At 36.8% G+C, this 19,704-nt stretch overlaps 1 protein-coding gene across 1 annotated transcript in view; it reads left to right on the top strand.

The window, feature by feature from the left end:
• CTTNBP2 (cortactin binding protein 2) overlaps window positions 1-19,704 on the top strand; it is a 170,286-nt gene that overhangs the window by 7,138 nt on the left and 143,444 nt on the right. Inside the window, exon 2 of the mRNA XM_054564250.1 lies at window positions 5,210-5,317. Within this exon, the coding sequence (XP_054420225.1) occupies window positions 5,210-5,317 (108 nt within the window). The remainder of the gene's footprint in view (window positions 1-5,209; window positions 5,318-19,704) is intronic.

The raw sequence follows: 19,704 nt of genomic DNA, 5'->3' as shown, positions 1-19,704 counted from the left end.
GGTTGCAGGTTTTATCACCAGTCAGGGTGCAAAAAGGAAGCAACCAACTGATGTTTCTCTCTTACATTGCTGTTTTTTCCTCCTTCCCTTTCACCCTCACTCTTCCCCTCCCTCTCCCTCTCCTCTCTTTCCCTCTCTCCCTTAAATCAATAGATATATTCTGGGGTGAGGATTTTTTAAAAAGGATGGAAGAAACTTTTGGAGGTGACAGACTTGTTTATGGCATAGATTTTGGTGATGGTTTCATGGTTGTATACTTCTCTCCAAATTCATCAAGTTGTATACATTAAATATGTAAACAATTTCATATGTCATTCATGCCTTAACAAAGTGGTTTAAAAATATAAGATTTAGAACAATTATATTGTTCATAAACCAAGAAAACTTACTTTGTCTATATTTAAATACTTTTGTACCATATATATGTCACATCAAATAAATGCCACTTCTTCTGAAACAATAATAACATTTTTTATTTGAATTTTTGCTTTAGGGCATCTTTATTTTTCTAAAAATACCAAAATGCTAATTAATTTGTAAAATAACCAAAGTATGCCCTGTAATGTTTTCATGTGCTTTCTTTTATTCTGTTTTCACAAAATAGGGGATGGAAACAACAAGCATTTGAGAATGATAATTTGAAAATTTTCTAATATTTTTATTACTGCAGGACAGGAAGTAGTAGTCTTTTTTTGTAAAAATTACTCATCACTTAACATTGGGTTGGCCAAAAAGTCCTTATGGATTTTTTCTGTAAAATAAAAGACACATTTTATTTTCACCAATAATTTTATTGATTTGGATATTTTGAGTATGTCGGCCATCTCCCGTGTCGTATAACATTGATTATTCTCAATTAATGTCTTGACTTGATTACTATCAATTTCAACTGGTCTATCCTACTGTGGACCATTGTCCAGTGAGAAATCTCCAGCACAAAACTACGCTAACCACTTTTGTCATATTTGATCAATCAATTGCAGCACCTTCCCTATACACTGCACAAATCTTTTTTTGTGTGTTTCAATTGTGTTTTTACCTTTCTTGAAATGATAAAGCATAATATGCCCAAAATGTTGCTTATTTTCTTCCATCTTCAATGTTAAAATGGCTACACAAAATTTCACCAATTTTGATTTTTTTTTAATTAATGCACACTGATATGACAGCTGTCACAGTACAGACTAACAAAATTGTTTTGAATGAAGTTATAAAGACAACTAAGTGCTACTAGGGACATCTTATAGGAAAAAAACAATCTTTTTGTCCAACCCTATATATTTTGATGAAAGACAGATTATTTTTTAAATAATTTATTAACAATCCATGGTTTAGCAAGAATCTTTGAAACTTTTTTATTTTAATGAATTTCTCTTTTTACTGATATATTAAAAAACAGAAATGTTGGTTGCAGGTCACATGCTGTGATGTTGATGATGATGATGGAATCAGGACAAGCTCTCCCAATCTTAACATGAATAAGAATCTTGGCAATGTCTTTCACAATGTATTAGTTTTTAAAATGGAGTGCTTTACTTATGAAGCTTTGGGGGGAAAGGACAATAAAATATACAATTAATAAAAACTTAGAACACACCAGCAGCAGCATTAATAAAACACTACCTTCTAAAGTGGTGATTTTCAGCCTTTTTCTTCTCATGGCACACATAAACTAATTACTAAAATTCTGCAACACATTGAAAAATATATTTTTTGCTGACCTGACAAAAAAATAGGTATAATTTTTATTCATTTACCTCAGACAGCTGTGTCATTTTTTAAGTGTGACACTCTAAAGGAAAAGAGGTCAGTGTCCCTGACTAGTAGGTATTGCATGTTTTAAAAATTCTTGTGGCACACTGGTTGAAAATCACTTCTCTAGAGCACATAAGAATTGCAACTTACTCTCCCATCTTAGTGGGGAAAAAATGAGGATAAAAGAGTTTGTCTTTTGTCATAGTCAATAAGCTGAGTTTATTGGACTTGGGCTAGTAGATTTTCAAAGAATTAGGCTTATAGCCAATACCTCACGCCTCCCTATGTAAAATACATGAGTGCTTAGGTTTAGTAACAATCACACATCTTTATTTAGCACTTATGTTTTTGTTTAATCCTCACAAGAACTTTGTGGGATAGATGTTAAGTTTTCTATTATATAGCTGAGAAAATCGAGACTAGGGTAAGTTGCAGAAATGGTTCTCCAAGTGCAGTCCTTGGACCAGCAGCAGCAGGACCCTATCAGAAAGGCACTTTCAGGGCCCCACCTCAGATATAACTCACCCAGGAAACCCTGCTGTGAAGCCCAAGCTGTTTGTGTTAACAAGGCCTCCGGGTGATTACCCTGTGTGTCTGAATTTGAGAACACTTGGGTTATAAGACCTAGGTGACACCACTGAATAGTGGGAGCAAAATTTGAACCCTACTGGATTGGATTTTACTAGTCATAAGGAACATTTCAAACTTAAACTTTTAAGCCTCCTAGAACTACCCATGCTTTAGGCTTCCTACCGCTTTTTCATTTCTTTTTCTTTTTCAGCCCCTGCCTTTCCAAACAACTGCTAAGAGGAAGATTCTTTTAAAATTTTTCTTTCAAGAATCACAACCTCTGGTCTCTTTCCCCTTTATACTATTATTATGACCTTTTAGAAGTTTCCTTTGAAAATGAGAAGTGACCAGCTTCTGGTCAATGCCTGTTTGAAAGCCCCTGGAATCACTTATGGGCTTGCCATGTTTACTTCTGTGTCAAAGGGGTAACGTAGGGTCAGCTACATAGCTGCTAAACTACTCCTTATTAGCTTATCGATAGAATGGCACTATTTTTCTTTTTCTTTTTTGTTTGTGTAATTTTTTTATTGTTGATCAATTACAGTTGTCCCTATTTTCCCCCATTACTCTCCCCTGCCCTACCCACCCCCACTCCCACATTCAGTTCACCCCCCTGTTGTCTTTGTCCTTGAGTCCTTTATACATGTTCCTTTATGATCCTTCCCCTTCTTTCCCCTGTTATTCCCCTCCCCTCTTCCCTCTGGTCACTGTCAGTTTGTTCTTTATTTCCATGTCTCTGGTTCTGTTTTTCTCACTCACTTGCTTTGTTGATGAGGTTCCACTTATAGGTGAGATCATACGGTATTTGTTTTTCACCACCTGGCTTATTTCACCTTGCATAATGTTCTCCAGATCCATCCATGCTGCCGCGAAGGGTAGGAGCTCCTTGTTCCTTTCTGCTGCATAGTATTCCATTGTGTAAATGTACTGCAGCTTTTTGATCCACTCGTTTACTGATGGCACTTAGGTTGCTTCCAGCACTTGGCTATCGTAAATAATGCTGCTATGAACATTGGGTGCATATGTTCTTTTGAATTGGTGTTTCAGGATTCTTAGGGTATAATCCTAGCAGTGGAATTGGTGGGTCAAAAAGCAGTTCTATTTTTAGTTTTTTGAAGAAATTCCATACTGTTTTCCACAGTGGCTGCACCAGTCTGCATTCCCGCCACCAGTGCACTAGGGTTACCTTTTCTCCACAATCTTTCCAGTACTTGTTGATTTGTTTATGGTGGAGAATGGTACTATTTTTCATCTTTAGAATGTTTGCATTGATAAAGTGTGTAGACAAGTCAAGCACTTAGTTGTAATTCTGCTATTTCCTGGTTGCGTGGTCTGGGCACATAATCCCACTTCTCTGAGTTGTGGTTTTCTTAACTGAAACATAGACAAGATGGTATCCTCCGGATTAGATTTGAATTTTTGAGAATACTTTAGAAACCATTGGGTGCTACGCGAATGTGAAGAGATAATACGGAATGTCCTAAAGTATGGCTTCTGAGGTTGGCTATGAGGTTGAGACATTTGGGGATGAATGTGTATTCCCTGCCCTCTGATGGTGACTGGGTTCATCAAATGATTCTTTCCCCAGATGAGATCAGCACAGCATGTACGATGGAGGGAGCCAAGGCTGTGAAAAACTCTTCCAGGCCAAGCTGTGAACACTGATCCTCTCAGCTTCACCTGGAATATGACTGTCCAAAGACCTGCTCATAAAATTTGCTGTGAGGATAGTGGGCAGAGTTTGAGACAAAAGAATTGGGAATCAGGGATAGATCAGTGGGATTTAAAATGGTAGTACTGGATGCAGTCCCTAGAGAAGGAATGCAGAGAAGACAGCAGGGCTGGAAGAGTAATGGGTGAGGATTACAGCCCCCAGGGGCCTGAAGCCAGAGCCTTGTGGTGTAGCTGGTCTCTGGGAGGCTCATTTATTCCAGCCTCAGCTGCCCTTGAAATAGCAGGAAGCTACAGAGGTGTTATATCAGAAAGCATTTGATAACCATGTAGCTGGGGTCCCAGACTCACCTTACCATAGGCCCAGATAACGAAGTGTGGGTGGTGGGCCAGGCCTCTCAAAAGTGCACATTACCAGCTGTGTGTGAGCGCATGAGCCTCAATGTAAAGAGCATATTCCTTCCAAAGGGGCTGCTGCTGCTTGGCTTTACATATTACCCCATGGGAATGTGTGTCTCGGGTTACCCAGTCATCTGAAGTTTGAAGAGAAGCCAGAGATCTGGATTTTTTGGTGACATCTTCAGGTTTTTTTAATGCTGGCTGAATAAAAAAATAAAAATGCTTTGTAGTCCAACTAACACATATCTGTGAACTAGGTTTGGCTGTAGGTTGCCAGCTGGTGGCCTCTACTGCAGTGTTCTAAAAACATGACCTGATGTTATTGGATTATAACAGCCTTCCAGGAGCCTTTACATTGGGGCCATTCTAGGAATACATTCTGTGCTTTCTTGTCTACCTTTGCAACAGCCTTCTCCCCAACACACTCTGAGCCTGTTTTGATGCACATTCTAGGTACTTTACAATGTGTGTCGCAATTTGAAGAGATTCTGAATCTAGATGTCCAGGCAGGCTGGGAAAAGAGATCTGCCTAATGGAGAGATTTACGAAGTTGGCACTGTGGTTTTACTCCTCCTTTTCAAGGTCAGGGAAGATTGCTGCTGAGCAGGGCCCCAGGGCTTCTTGGATTTACTGAGCCACTGGAATAAAGATAATACATTGCATACCGACTCCATGTTTGTGTCTGTATGTGTGTGTGTTCAGGGGGCAGGGGTAGCAAAGTAAAGAGCATGATACTTCTAAAGGGGCTGCAGACATAATACGTGAATTGTTCCTAGAGAGTTTTTTCATGGCTTTTTAAAAATTTGTGTTACAGAAAAAAGAGTTTGATGTGGACACCCTCAGTAAGTCTGAGCTCCGGATGCTCCTCAGCGTGATGGAAGGGGAGCTGGAGGCCAGAGACCTCGTCATCGAGGCCCTGCGGGTAAGAGTTTTCCAGGACTGAGTCCCATTGCTGTGCCAGTTTCTTTTTTCAGAGGATCAGTGGTAAAGCTTCTTTTTCTTAATTTTTCAGTCGTGTAGTTTTAAAATGTTTCATCACGTTGTGTCCCTTACCCCGGACATCAACCCATAATCATTATAAACCCAAATATTGATTAATTTGGGAAACTTGAGAATTAGGGCTTATGGTTCCTAAATCATTTTATGTTTCATGAGTTTATTTGGTTAAAGACATAGTTTTCAGAAAATTTGAATGTATGCTCAGTGAAGAAAAATGGAAAGAATCACATAAAAAGATATTGCTGATAGCAAAGCTTTTTCCTTTCTATATAAATTATTAATTATTATTTTCAGAAACTTAAAAGAGTTAAAAATTAAATTTTCATGTCTATATATCTTCAATTATTACTTTTTCATCTGATTTTATAGTTATTTTGAAACTTGTGAAGAATTATCTTCTAATATATTACTTAAATACCCCAATACAGTTTTTTTTTAAATAAAGTAATGTTGTTAAACTTTATTAATACAGAATTTTCTAGTTGGTTGTTCCCAGTCTTTCACTTATTTTGGCTTGTGAGCCAAACTTAAGTCATTTGGCCAAGATGGATATATTTATTATACATGCAGTATGGATATCTTTTTTCACTAGGGAGTGTTTCCTCATACTTTGTTTTAGGGAGTTTATTTTAACACATGCAGGTCTGTGGAATGTCAAAAAATTGTTGCCCCAATGATATGGTGGGGGAAAGAGGTAATAATAGTGGGTGGTCAGAAATAAGGGAGAAGGTCAATGTGCTGAGAATCCATTTGTGTGGGGAAGGGATGATGGAGTTCCTGAAATCATGACTTCGGTACATTTTCACAAACTGAAAATTAATATAATAGGGATATTGATTATTCCTCAGTCTGATGACAGAGAATGATTGCTTCACAAAAATGGGAGTATAGTTATACCAGTATAACTAAACCAGTATTCAGTTGAAGGTGTTGCTTTTTTGAATAACAAGATTTGCCAAGTAAACTGCAGTTTGGTTGTGAGAGGTTTTCATCCTACTCCACATTTGGAACATTTGCATTGTTTACCAATGAATATTTTCTTGAATGAACTTTATGGAAGAAATGCTAAGGCATTATATCACTATAATGTGTGACCCTCGGTTCAAGGAGAGACCGTCACCTGTGAGGTCAGTAGAATAGCCTCTTGAGACCAAATAGATGTGAAGGCGCCTGTTCTACTTTGGTATTTTTCTGTCCCTCTCTATTAATTGTAAAAGGCATCATCATTATGGCATATAGCATTTCCCACTGCTCACACAAATGTTTAAGAGTTCAGTGGAGTCTCTTTTAATGTATCACTTCAGCAACCACATGTATTTCTCTTTTTAACTTAATTGCAATATTTTCAAGTGTGAAAGTAGAGGTAAGTCTTCACTAATGCTCAGGGCTTACCAAACTGAAAGTTTTTTCACAGAATGAGGGGATGTTGAGATGCAAAGATCCCTACATGATGTTTAGGTCAATGGTTTGTATCCCTTTTAGATCTAATGTTTCATTTCATTAAAATACTTTGTATTATTCTTGCTATTCTGCAATGAAATTTAAGGATACCTGCATGTATAAGTAGGTTATGTTAAAAATATCCAATACATTGCCCTAATTGTGAAATAAAGTAACAGGAAAGAAATTTATACCACAACATTGTACATTCAACATAAAAGAGCTCGGTCATGACTCTTCTGGAAGACATGATAAAGTAGGTGGCTATTTGCACCTATTCATAGCATTGCTATGATTATAATCTTTGCAAAAGAGTTCTGATCCAGATGTGCCATGTTGTTGACTCAGATATAGTGAGCAGATTTGTGGTGGGTGAAGTGATTTTTTCTGAAATGGGGATGACTCTTGATAAAGTTCCAAACCAAAGTGCATATTTACATGAGGGTTGGATCCCTTGAAAATTCAATGTTTGTTAAAACTGAAATATGTTAAAAGAAATTACTCTCTAGGCTCAGATAGTTACACTAAAGGTTCAGATGAAAGGAATGAAAAGGAAGTTTGAAAGTTGTTGGGGGCACAGGACTGTTCCTCGATGTGTGGCAGACCCCCAGCCCTGCCCCCTAGAGCCAATGACTGTGAAAATTAAAAATGCTATGTCCTGTGTCCAAAATGACTCCTAGGGTACTGCCGCCATGCAGAACCAATGGGTGCTACCAGTCTCCTCTGTTTGTAGATTAAAATCAAACAAACTAAAAGAAGCCTGAAGAGATTATGACTTAGGTCAAAACGTGGTATGCACAAACTGGGTGTGTTGGAGATTCTTAAAGATTATTGTCATTTTTTAAGTTGATAATTGTGATTGCTGTATGTAGATGATTGTATTGTTAAGAGTAGGTAATAATGTCATTATCACATTACCTGTCATAGCTGTCGTAGTCTCACTGTGATTCCCTTGGGGGAATTATTCATTGGAGCCAGTGAAACTAATGAAATACTTGGGTCCAGATATGTTACTTAGTTGCCTTTTCCTTCAATAGTAGAATATTATTTAGTGACTTGTGAATGCCCCATACAGAAATTGGGAAGCAGAGAGAATTGGAAACTTATATTTTTATTTCATATTATCAGATAAACTTATTCCTCAATTAAAAGTCAAAATCTACTTAATGAGTAATAAGTATGCTGCTATTTAGTGCATTTTGTTTTCTTAAAATAAGGCAAAAGTAATATTTTTCTGCATATAGTAAATGATTTTGAACTTAATATATAAATTGTGATTTTTTTAGATATAAAGATACCTAATTTGTACCCTGAACTTTATTAAAACTTAGAAATGATTCCCTTATGAGGCACTCAAATCCTTAAGAATTTTAGAAACTTTAAAAAGATATTTCCATACCAAGCTATTTTACTTTTTAAATCATGCTAACTTGATGCTTTTGATCTTCAAATTATCATTAAAAATTGCATAGATAATTGAATTAATGGCAATACACTTTTCAGTACAATCCATAAATGGGATTTTGGGAGGAGGGTGTTATGAAACTACAATATATGTCTTGGTACTTTTACTATTTTTGTGTATTTAAAGTGAAAATATTTCCCAATAAAACAACTCTGTGGATTTATAACATATGTAATATTCAAGATATTTAATTTTTATTGGGGGATTATATTTTAAAAGAGAAATATTGATTGAAATGTGAAGCTGTTTAATTGAAATATTTTAATTGAATTGCATAAGAAATACTGTTTTTCAGTGATTCCCCCTCATTGGCACAAAATAAGAATAAATCTACAAATAATATATGTGTTCAGATGAAGTCTAGAGGAAAGTACTCTGAGGAAGCAGCTACATTTTCTGAAATCCAAGACAAACACAAAGGCTTCTGAATTAAATTTAATTGAATATTTAAAATTTGAATATATAATTTATTCAGTAATGATTTATTCAATGCTAATTGTTCTGTTTGTAGAATCTTCTGGCCTTCACTTCCTTTTCCTTCTTGCTACTAGTATTTTTTATCAGTATCTTAGTCAAGAGAGAAAAGAGCAAAAAAATGAAAGTGCTATAATCATAAAATTTTAAGAGTCAAAGTTGTGTTTTCAGCTACATTTTATAGGGTCTAGCCTGCTATTATTAGCATGAGTTTATGTGAATGGTGTATCATTGCAACAATGAATTATTTGAGTAATTAGCTCTAGATTTCTTGTATCCCTTTTTTCTTTTTAGAGAGTTGAGAATTACAGTATTGTAGACTTGGCCATTTTTCCTTCTAAGAAATCAGTGACTATATAATCCAGATTTTCAAGTATTACTTGCATTGACATTTTTTTAAAAGAATTAGCTAGGTTAACATTTCTTCAGGTAGAATGCATTTATAGCACTTGTTTCATAGGGGATGTCAAATTATAAATTTGCCTTATATTAGTGGCTGCAACAAAAAGACCGAAAGTATAATAGATTGATTAAGAAGTTTATTTCACACATATCATTCTGGAGGTGAGTGATCTCCGCTTGAGAGGCAGCTCGATGACAAGTGGTTATTCAGCAACCTCGGTTTTCCTGTCTTACTGCTCACCTTAGGAAATTACCTCATCTGCATGGTTGAAGCTGAGTCAATGCCACCTCCATATCCCAAACTCTGGTAAAAGGTACAAGAGAGGAAATGAAGGACCAGGAGCTTCTAAGCAGTGCACAAATGTGCATTGGTGAGAACTGTTGTGGACAGCCTTGGCTGCAGAGGACACTGGGAACTTGCTCTGGTTTCCTGGGAACATGCTAGTATTAAGGAGGATGGGAGGACTTTAGAAGGCATCTAAACAATCTAGTTCAGTCCATTATCTTGGTTTCAAGTTCTCTTATAAAATGTTCTGGCATATGTTGTAAGAAGATAGATTCTGTCCTTCCCTCAAGTGTTTGTTGAGTACTTAGTATGTATCTGGCATACACAAAAAATGTTTGAAGTGAATATAAGTAGAGGTTTGTTGTTATGCTGAAATTGTGTCCATTTAGAAAATTATATATCTTGACTTTATATTTACTTTTCTTAGACTGTAACTCAGTATCTTCAGACTTTGCCTGAAATGATTTTTTTCTTTTTTTAATCTTTTTTATTTATTGTTACTCAGTTGATCCCCTTTTCCCCATTGCTCTCCCCTACTCTGTCCCCGCCGCATTCCCACAGTCCATCACATCCCATATTCCTTGCCCATGAGTCCTCTATTCATGTTCTTTTGCTTGCCCCTTCACCTTCTTTCCCCCGTTGCTCCTCTCCCCCCTCCCCTCTGGTCAGTCAGTTGGTTCTTTCTTTCCAGTCTCTGGTTATATTTTGCTCATTTGTTTGTTTTGTTGATTAGGTTCCACTTATAGGTGAGATCATAAGGTATTTGTCTTTCACCATCTGGCTTATTGCACTTAGCATAATACCCTCCAGTCCCATCCATGTTGTTGCAAAGGGTAGGAGTTCTTTCTTTTTGCTGCATAGTATCCCACTGTGTAAATGTACCACAGTTTTGTGATCCGCTCATTGACTGATGGGCACTTAGACTGTATCCAGCACTTTGCTATTGTAAATAACACTGCTATGAACAGTGAGGTTCACAGATTCTTTTGAATTGGTGATTCAGGATTCTTAGGATAAAGTCCCAGCAGTGGTATCACTGGATTGAAAGACAGTTCCATCTTTAGTTTTTTGAGGAAATTCCGTAGTGTTTTCCATAGTTTTTAAAATCTGATGGTAACTGGTTTCAAAATTCATTTTCTTAAAAAAATGTTTTTAACAGTGCTGTTTTAAAGCAGGTTTGCACTATTGACATTTGAGAATGGCGGTTCACTGCCGTTGTCGGGAGGGGCACTGTCTTGCTCATTGTAGGATGCTTAGCAGCAGCCCTGGCCTCTTCTACTCCTTGTATGCCAGTAGCACCTCCCCAGTTGTGTTCCTGTGGGAAACACTGTAGCCCTATACTTGGGAAACACTGATATAAAGTAATGATGGTCAAGAAAATACCACTTTTAAAACTATATCCACTGACATAAGTGAAAGAACTCTAATTATTCAAATATATATTACTATGATACAATATTGTTGGTGAAATATTTTTCCTTAAAGTTAAATTAATCTGAAAATGCTCATTTTAACATATTTTATGACTCTTTCAAAATACTCCACATAGTTAAATTGCATTCATTTTTAAAGCAGAGCTTAAATGCTTATTTTTTAAATAAAAAAAAACCTTTATGGTGTAGTGCTGGAATTTTTATATAGAACCAAGGAAATCTCTTTAAGATAAAAGCATTAAATAGAATAATGCTGAAAGCGGCTTCTGGTATACTACCGAGTATTGTGAGGTTATTCCTCATATGACATGTCTGCTAAATAATGACAAAAAGAATAATATTCTGGTTTCACCTTGGTAGAACACACAACCCCTTGCATTTCAAAATTCTCTTATGATTGCAGGCAATTAATTGACCAAAACATACCTTTTTATGTTGTTCGTTTTATTTAATGGATGAATTAATTTGCTAAGCAGAGCTGAATTCATGAAAACATAAATTGTTTGTATCTCTGTCTGCTAAAATAATGCCTTTATTTCATGTCTAGAGAAAGGAAAAAGAATTGGTCAAATATTGTATTGTTTCTGTAAGCAAATCATTTTTATAAAATAAAAATATCTGATGATTTTTAAGTAGCATTGTATTTTGTGCAGTAGGTCAAATATAAGAAATATCAATTTTGATTCTTCTGAGAAATTTCCTTTATTTCTGATGAACATTTACTGTTAGTGAATTAAAAAAAATAGATTAAGAAATGAAGGTTGTAATGCCATGAAAGCAAGATGTTGATCACTACCTTTCAATAAGCAACTGAATTTACTTGAGCAACATTTTCATGCTGATTTTTATTAATAAATCGTCAGGATATTATGAGAACAAACTAAAAATGAGGGTTTCTCACCTCAGTGATGTGCCATTTGATCCGCACTGGGTGCAGGACAGATTCAGGGTTACAAAAGGGATGAAACCAGGAATGTATTTTTGTACACTTTGAAGATTATCATATTTTGGGGAACTGTCAGTTTAATTAACAGTTCCTTTTTAGAATTAGCTCCTTCTGATCTAAAAACACCAGGTGTTCCTTTGAGGCATTTTGATAACATTTTAACCACCTTGTGAGAATTTCCTTTGCCAAGGTTGCTGATTGTGTGTCTTCATTATAAGAGGAAACGAGGGTCTGACAAACCAGTCAACTGTGAATTTCAGGCAAGAAATGTCATCATGCATTCTTCTTGCCCAGCTGGCTACTGGCCCAAGAGGGCCTGCCTGGCTAGTCTTCCCTACGTTACCACTCAGGCCACTGCTGGGGCTTTCCATCATCCCTGAGGAGCCTGTCACCGCTCCCCTATTCCCCAACTCCCCCACCCGAAATTTTCTTCAGGTTGGAAAACAGTTTTAAAAAAAAGAGGATTATAATTTTAAAATAAAGCATTACAAAGGCTTATTGAATTGTTAATAATTTTTAAATAAAATGAAAATGCTTTTCCTGGGAAAAAAAAAAGAGGAAACAAAGATCTAAAGCAGTATTATAAAAGTCTACCTTTCTTGTCTTTGATTATTGTTTTGGAAAGAAGAATTAAGAGCACTCATCTACCTTTCCAATTTTTTTAAGTGTATTTTATTGGTTATGCTATTACAGTAGTCCCATTTTTCTCTCCCCTTTGTCCCCCTCCCCCAGTACCCCTATTCCTTCTAGCATTCCTCCCCACTTAGTTCATGTCCTTGGGTTGTACATATAAGTTCTTTGGCTTCTCCATTTCCTATATATTCTTAAATCTCCCCCTGTCCATTTTGTACCTACCAACTATGCTTCTTATTCCCTGTACCTTCTCCCCCCATTCTCCTTTCTCCCTCACCCTGCTGATAACTGTCCATGTGATCTCCATTTCTGTGATTCTGGTCCTGTTCTAGTTGTTTGCTTAGTTTGTTTTTGTCTTTTTAGGTTCCATTGTTGATAGTTGTGAGTTTGTTCGCATTTTACTGTTCACAGTTTTCATCATCTTCTTTTTCTTCGATAAGTCCCTTTAACATTTCATATAATAAGGGCTTGGTAATAATGAACTCCTCTAACTTTCATTATCTGGGAAACTCTTTATCTGCCCTTCCATTCTAAATGATAGCTTTGCTGGATAGAGTAATTTTGGATGTCGGTCCTTGATTTTCATGACTTTAAATACTTCTTTCCAGCCCCTTCTTGCCTGCAAGATTTCCTTTGTGAAATTGGCTGACAGTCTTGTGGGAACTCCTTTGCAGGTAACACTCTTCTTTTCTCTTGCTGCTTTTAAGATTCCTTATCTTTAATCTTTGGCAATTTAATTATGATGTGTCTTGGTGGGTTCCTCTTTATGTCCAACTTGTTTGGGATTCTATGAGCTTCCTGGACTTGTATGCCTATTTCTTTTGCCAGATTGTGGAAATTTTCTTTCATTATTTACAAATAAGTTTTCAATTTCTTGCTCTTCCTCTACTCCTTCTGGCACCCCTATGATTTGGATGTTGGAACATTTAAAACTGTCCCTGAAGTTCCTAAGCCTCTCATTTTTATAAATTCTTGTTTTTGCATTCTGTTCCAGTTGAGTGCTTATTTCTTCCTTTTATTCCTAATCATTGATTTGAGTCCTGGTTTCCTTCCCTTTACTCTTGGTTTCCTGAATGTATATTTTTTTAATTTCGCTTTGTATAGCTTTCACTTATTCCTTTATTTTGTAGCCATACTCGGTCATTTATCCGAGCATCCTGATTACCAGTGTTTTGAACTCTGCATCTGATAGGTTGGCTATCTCTTCATTACTTAGATCTTTTTCTGGAGTTTTGACCTGTTCTTTCATTTGGGCAATGTTTCTTTGTCTTGGTGCAGCTGTTACATTGTAAGGGGTGGAACCTTACATATTTGCCAGAGTGGGTCAACCCAGTTTGACACATTGTGGTGCTGTATGTGGGGGAGTTGTCAGAGAGGGAAAAATGCCGCTTGCTTGGCTCTCGCCTGGCTTTCAGTCACTTCCCTTGCTTCCCACAAATGAATTGTGGCCTTCTAGGTGCTGCCCTGATGCTGATTCCTGGGTGGGTGGGCTTGTGTACTTTCTAGGACTCCATGGGCCCCTCCAGTGGACTCTCCTGTGAGACTGGCAGTTTCTCCTGCTCTGCAGCCCCCTCAGGTTTTTATAGTCAGAGGCTTTGAGGCTTTATTTCCCAGTGCTGGAACCCTGGGTTGCAAGGTCTGTCTCTTTCCCCAATTGTTCCTCTCAGTTTATCCGCATGTGAATGTGGGACTGCCCGGTCCACCAGCTGCTGTCTTGCTGCATATCCTCTCTGCCCCAGCTGCCTGTCTCGCCCATCCTACCAGTCTGGATGAATGTTTCTTCTTTATCTCCTAGGTTGTTGGACTTCCATACAGTTAGATTTTCTGGCAGTTTGGGTTGTTTTTTGTTTTTAAATTGGATGTTATCCTTCTTTGATTATGCAAGAAAGTGAGGCATATCTACCTGCACCTCCATCTTGACAGGAAGCTTCATTTTTTATTAAATATTTTATTCTCTTACTGTTGCCCCAATTTTTTCCCCCTTTGCTGTCCTCTACTGAGCCCAACACCCACTCCCACAGTCAATCCCTACCTTGTTGTCCATGTCCGTGGGTCACTCATACTACTCCCTTCCACGTCTTTCCACCCTTATACCCTTCTATCCTCCCCTCTGGTCACTGTCAGTCAGTTCCTTTTACTGTGCTTCTGGTTTGTTTTGTTCATTAGGTTCCTCTTATAGATGAGATCATATAGTATTTGTCTTTCACTGCCTTGCTTATTTCACGTAGCATAATATTCTCCACTTTCATCCATGCTGTTGTGAAGAGTAGAAGTTCTTTCTGCTGCATAGTATTCCATTGTGTAAATTTACCACAGCTCTTTGATCCACTCATTTGCTGATGGGCACTTAAACTATTTCCAAAACTTAGCTATTGTAAGTAACGCTGCTATGAGCCAAGGAGTGCATGGGTTCTTTTGAATTGGTGTTTCAGGATCCTTAGGATATAATATAAACAGTGGAATCACTGGGTCTAAAAGCAGTTCCATTTTTAGTTTTTTGAGGAAATTCCATACTGTTTTTCACAGTGGCTGCACCAGTCTGCATTCCCACCAACAGTGCACTAGGGTTCCATTTTCTCCATAGCCTCGCCAGCACTAGTTTGTTGATTTATTAATGATGGCCACTCTGAATGGTGTGAGGTCGTATCTCATTTGCATCTCTTGATGGCTAGTGATGTTGAGCATTCTTTCATATGTCTGTGGGCCATCTGTATGTCCCCCTTGGAAAAGTAGCTGTTAAAGGCCTTTGCCCATTTTTTAATTGGACTTTTTGTCTTCCTGGTGTGTAATTGTGTGAGTTCTTTATATATATTGGAGATGAAGCCTTTGTCTGAGGTATCATTGTCCAATATGTTTTACCATATGGTTGGTTCACTTTTCATTTTGATGATGGTTTCTTTAGCCCACAGAAGCTTTTTAACTTGATATAGTCCTATTTGTTTATTTTTCCCTTTATTTCCCTTACCTAAGAGATATACTGGCAAAAATATTGCTGTGTGGGATATCTGAAATTTTATTGCCAGTATTTTCCTCTAGGACTATTATGATGTCACTTCTTAAATTTCAGTCTTTTTCCATCTTGAGTTTATTCTGGTTTATGATGTAAGCTGGTGGTCTAGTTTCTTTTTTTTTTTTAACATGTATTTGTCCAGGTCTCCTAACACATTTATTGAAGAGGCAGTTTTTATGCCATTCTATGCTCCTGCCTCCTTTGTCAAATGTTAATTGACCATAGAGACGTGGGTTTATTTCTGGGCTCTCTGTTCTGTTCCGTTGGTCTGTGTCTCTCTTCTTATTACAGTACCAGACTGTTTTGATTACAGTGGCCTCTTAGTATAGCTTGATATCGGGTATTGTGATCCGTCCTACTTTGTTCTTCTTCGTCAAGACTGCTGAGGCTATTTGGGGTCTTTTTGGTTCCATATAAATATTTGAAATATTTTTCCTATCTGTGAAGTATGTCATTGGTACTTTAATAGGGATTACATCGAATACATAGATTGCTTTGGGTAGTATGCATATTTTAATGATGTTAATTCTTCTAATCCATGAACATGATAATATGCTTCCATTTATTTGTATCTTCCTCAATTTCTTTCTTCAGTGTTGTGTAGTTTTCTGAGTACAGGTCTTTTACCTCCTTAATTAAGTTTATTCCTAGGTACTTTATGTTTCTTGTTGCTATAGCATATTGGATTTTCCCCTCTAGTTTCTCTTTCTGATATTTCATTGTTGGTGTACAAAAATGGCTTTGAATTCTGAATATTGACTTTGTATCCTGTATTTTGCCAAATTCTCTTGTTAGATGAAGTAGCTTTTAAGTGGAGACTATAGGGTTTTCTATGTACACTATCATGACATCTGAAAATAGTGACAGTTTTACTTCCTCCTTTCCAGTTTGAATACCTTTAATTTCTTTTTTTGTCTGATTGCTGTGGTTGAAATTTCCAATACTATGTTGAATAGAAGTGGAGAAAGGTGGATATCCTTGTCCTGTTTCTGATCTTATGGGGAAAACTTTTAGTTTTTGCCCATTGAGTAAGATGTTGACTGTAGGTTTCTCATATATAGCCCATTTTTTGTTGAGGTATGCTCCTCCTATTTCCACTTTGCTGAATATTTTTATCATAAATGGATGCTGGGCTTTAGCAGATGCTCTTTCAGCATCTATTGGTAGATGTGATTTTTGTCTTTTATTTTGTTTATGTCATGTATTATGTTTATTGATTTGTGAATATTGTACCATCCTTGCATCCCTGGGATGAATCCCACTTAATCATGGTGTATGATCTTTTCAGTGTATTGCTGGATGCGGTTTGCCAGTATTTTGTTGAGGATTTTAGCATCTGTGTTCATCAGTGATTTTGGCCTGGAGTTTTCTTTCTTTGTTGTGTATTTACTGGTTTTGGAATTAGGATAATACTGGCCTCATAAAAAGAGTTTTCTTCCTTCTTATTAATTTTTTGGAACAGTTTGAGAAGGAGTTAGTCCTTCTTTAAATGTTTGATAAAATTCACCTGTGCCAAATTCACTTCTGTCCAGAAGTTGTTTGGTGGAGACTAGGATGTTCTATGTACACTATCATGTCATTTGCAAATAATAACAGTTTTACTTCCTCCTTTGAAATCTGCATGCCATTTATTTCTTGTATGATTGCTGTGGCTATAATTTCCAATACTATGTTGAATAAAAGTGGTGAAAGTGGATAAGGCTTTCGTGTGCCAGGAATTTTTTGATTACTGCTTCAATTTCACTAGTTGTTATTAGTCTATTCAGGCTTTCAGCTTGTTCTTGATTCAGTTTTGGAAGATTGTATTTGTCTAGAAATTTGTCCATTTTGCCCAGGTTTTCAAATTTCTTGGCATATAATTGTTCATAGTAATTTCTTACAATCCTTTGTATTTCTGTGGTATCAGTTGTGATGTCTCCTCTCCATTTCTGATATTATTTATTTGGGTCCTCTCCCTTTTTTTCTTGATGAGTCTGCTTAAAGGCTTGTCAGTTTTGTTTATCTTTTCAGAGAACCAGCTCCTGGATTTAGTGATCCTTTGAATTGTTTTTTTTATTCTTTATGTCATTTAATTCTGCTCTGATCTTGATTATTTCCTTCCTTCTACTCACTCTGGGCTTTGTTTGTTGTTGTTCTTGTAGTTCTTGTAGATGTAGGGTTAGGCTGTTCATTTGAGATTTTTCTGTTTTCTTTAGGTAGGCCTGTATTGCTCTGAACTTCCCTCTCACAACTGCCTTCGCTGTGTGCCATAGGTTTGGGGCTATTTTGTGTTTATTTGTTTCCAGATACGTTTTGATTTCTTCGTTGATCTCATTGTTTACTCATTTATCATTTAATAGTCTATTATTCAGTTTCCCTGTATTTGAATATTTTTGAGTTTTTTCCTTGATGTTGGTTTCTAGTTTCAGGCATTATGATCTGAGAAGATGACTGATACCTCAATTTTCTTGAATTTTTTGAGGCTTGTTTATTGCCCTGCCATGTGGTCTATCTTGGAAAATGTCCATGTGTACTTGAAAAGAATGTATATTTTGCTTCTTTTTGTGGAAGGTACTGTATATATCAGTTAAGTCTGTTTAGTCTAAGTGTTGCTAATACCATAACATACTTGTTGATTCCTTGCTTGGAAGATCTGTCTGTTGTTGACAATGGGGTGTTAAAATCCCTTGTGATGAGTGTGTTGCTATCAATATCTTTCTTGAAGTCCTTCAAGATTTTCATTAATGTTTAGATGCTTCTATGTTGGGTGTGTATATATATATTTACAAGGGTTATATCTTCTTGATCGACTTCTAAGTATTATGTAGTGATCTTCTTTGTCTCTCTTTAAGGCCTTTGTTTTGAAGTCTATTTTGTTTGATACAAGTATTGCTATCCTAGCTTTTTTATTCATGTCCGTTTGCTTGACATATTTTCTTCCATCCATTCACTTTCAGTCTATAGATCTTTTGTTCTGAGGTGGGTCTTTTATAGACGGCATATATGTGGGTCCTATTTTCTTATCCATTCAGCTACTCTGTGTCTTTTTATTGGAGCATTTAATCCATTTACCTTTGTGGTTATTATTGATAGGTACTTATTCATTGCCATTTTTTCCCTTTGTACCTGTGTTTGTCTCTCCCTTTTTCTTCATCTTCTTAAAGAGGTCCTTTAGCATGTCTTGCAATGCTGGTTTGGTGGAATTGTTTTCTTTTAGCCTTTCTTTTTTTGTCTGAGAAACTCTTTATTTTGCCTTTTGTTTTAAATGAGAGCCTTGCTGGGTAGAGTAGTCTTGTTTGCAGGCTTTTGCTTTTCTTTACTTGGAATACTTCTTACCATTTGCTTCTAACTTGCAGTGTTTCTATTGAGAAATTAGCTGATACCCCTATTGGACCTCCCTTTTATGTTACTAGCTGTTTCTCCCTTGCTGCCTTTGATATTTTCTCTTTGTCTTTAAATTTTGCCATTTTCATTATGATGTGTCTTGGAGTAGACCTCTTTGGGTTCTTGTTTGGGACCCTCTGTGCTTTCTTAACTTGCATGACTTTTTGTCTCATGAAGTTAGGGAAGTTTTCTGATCTAGGAATAAAATTGGAGAAATGCAACAATAACCACTATATCAACAACCAATGAGTGAAGCTTGATAAACTTGGAAAGAGAATAAGTGTATTTTAAGAACTGGAAAAAGAATGTGAGATGACTAATGACAAGAATAAGGGGTTTGAGAGGCTGGAGTAGGCAGAAATAGTAAGAGTGTGGAACAGAAACAAGACATAGCCAGAGGGGGAAAAAATGAAAAAGAAAATAAGAAGAGGAAGTGGGAAGGCAAAATGGAGTAAGAGAATGGAGGAGCAAAACATGAGATTTGAAATAAACTAAAATAAACAAACAAATGAAATAAGCACAAACTTGAAGGAAAATAAGTGAACATTAAAGAGCTATGCAGGAGAGAAAATAACACAAATAACGAAGACCATGGTGGAATTCGTCTCTGTAGGATCCAGTGTTTACCACTGCCTGCTCTCTCCGGGTCCGCCTCTGGTGATGTCAGATGGTGTCCTGGACTGGCCTTAGGCAGCCTGTTCGAGACTACAGGTGATCCATAGTGTGTGACTGTCTTCTTCAGATTTGGCTGGTCCCCACTGTTCTGCCCTGCTGGCTGTCCCTCTGCCCAGGACCCAGGAGTGGTTCATTTAATGACCCAAGACGACTACCAGTACCATCTCCACTTGTCTCCAGAGG

The sequence above is a fragment of the Pteronotus mesoamericanus genome, unplaced genomic scaffold (genome assembly GCF_021234165.1).
Source record: "Pteronotus mesoamericanus isolate MK-2021 breed Mesoamerican mustached bat unplaced genomic scaffold, CSHL_Meso_final scaffold_85, whole genome shotgun sequence".
Taxonomy (NCBI): domain Eukaryota; kingdom Metazoa; phylum Chordata; class Mammalia; order Chiroptera; family Mormoopidae; genus Pteronotus; species Pteronotus mesoamericanus.
The sequence above is the reverse complement of the archived record's forward strand: the minus strand, read 5'-3'. Positions and strand labels throughout refer to the sequence as shown.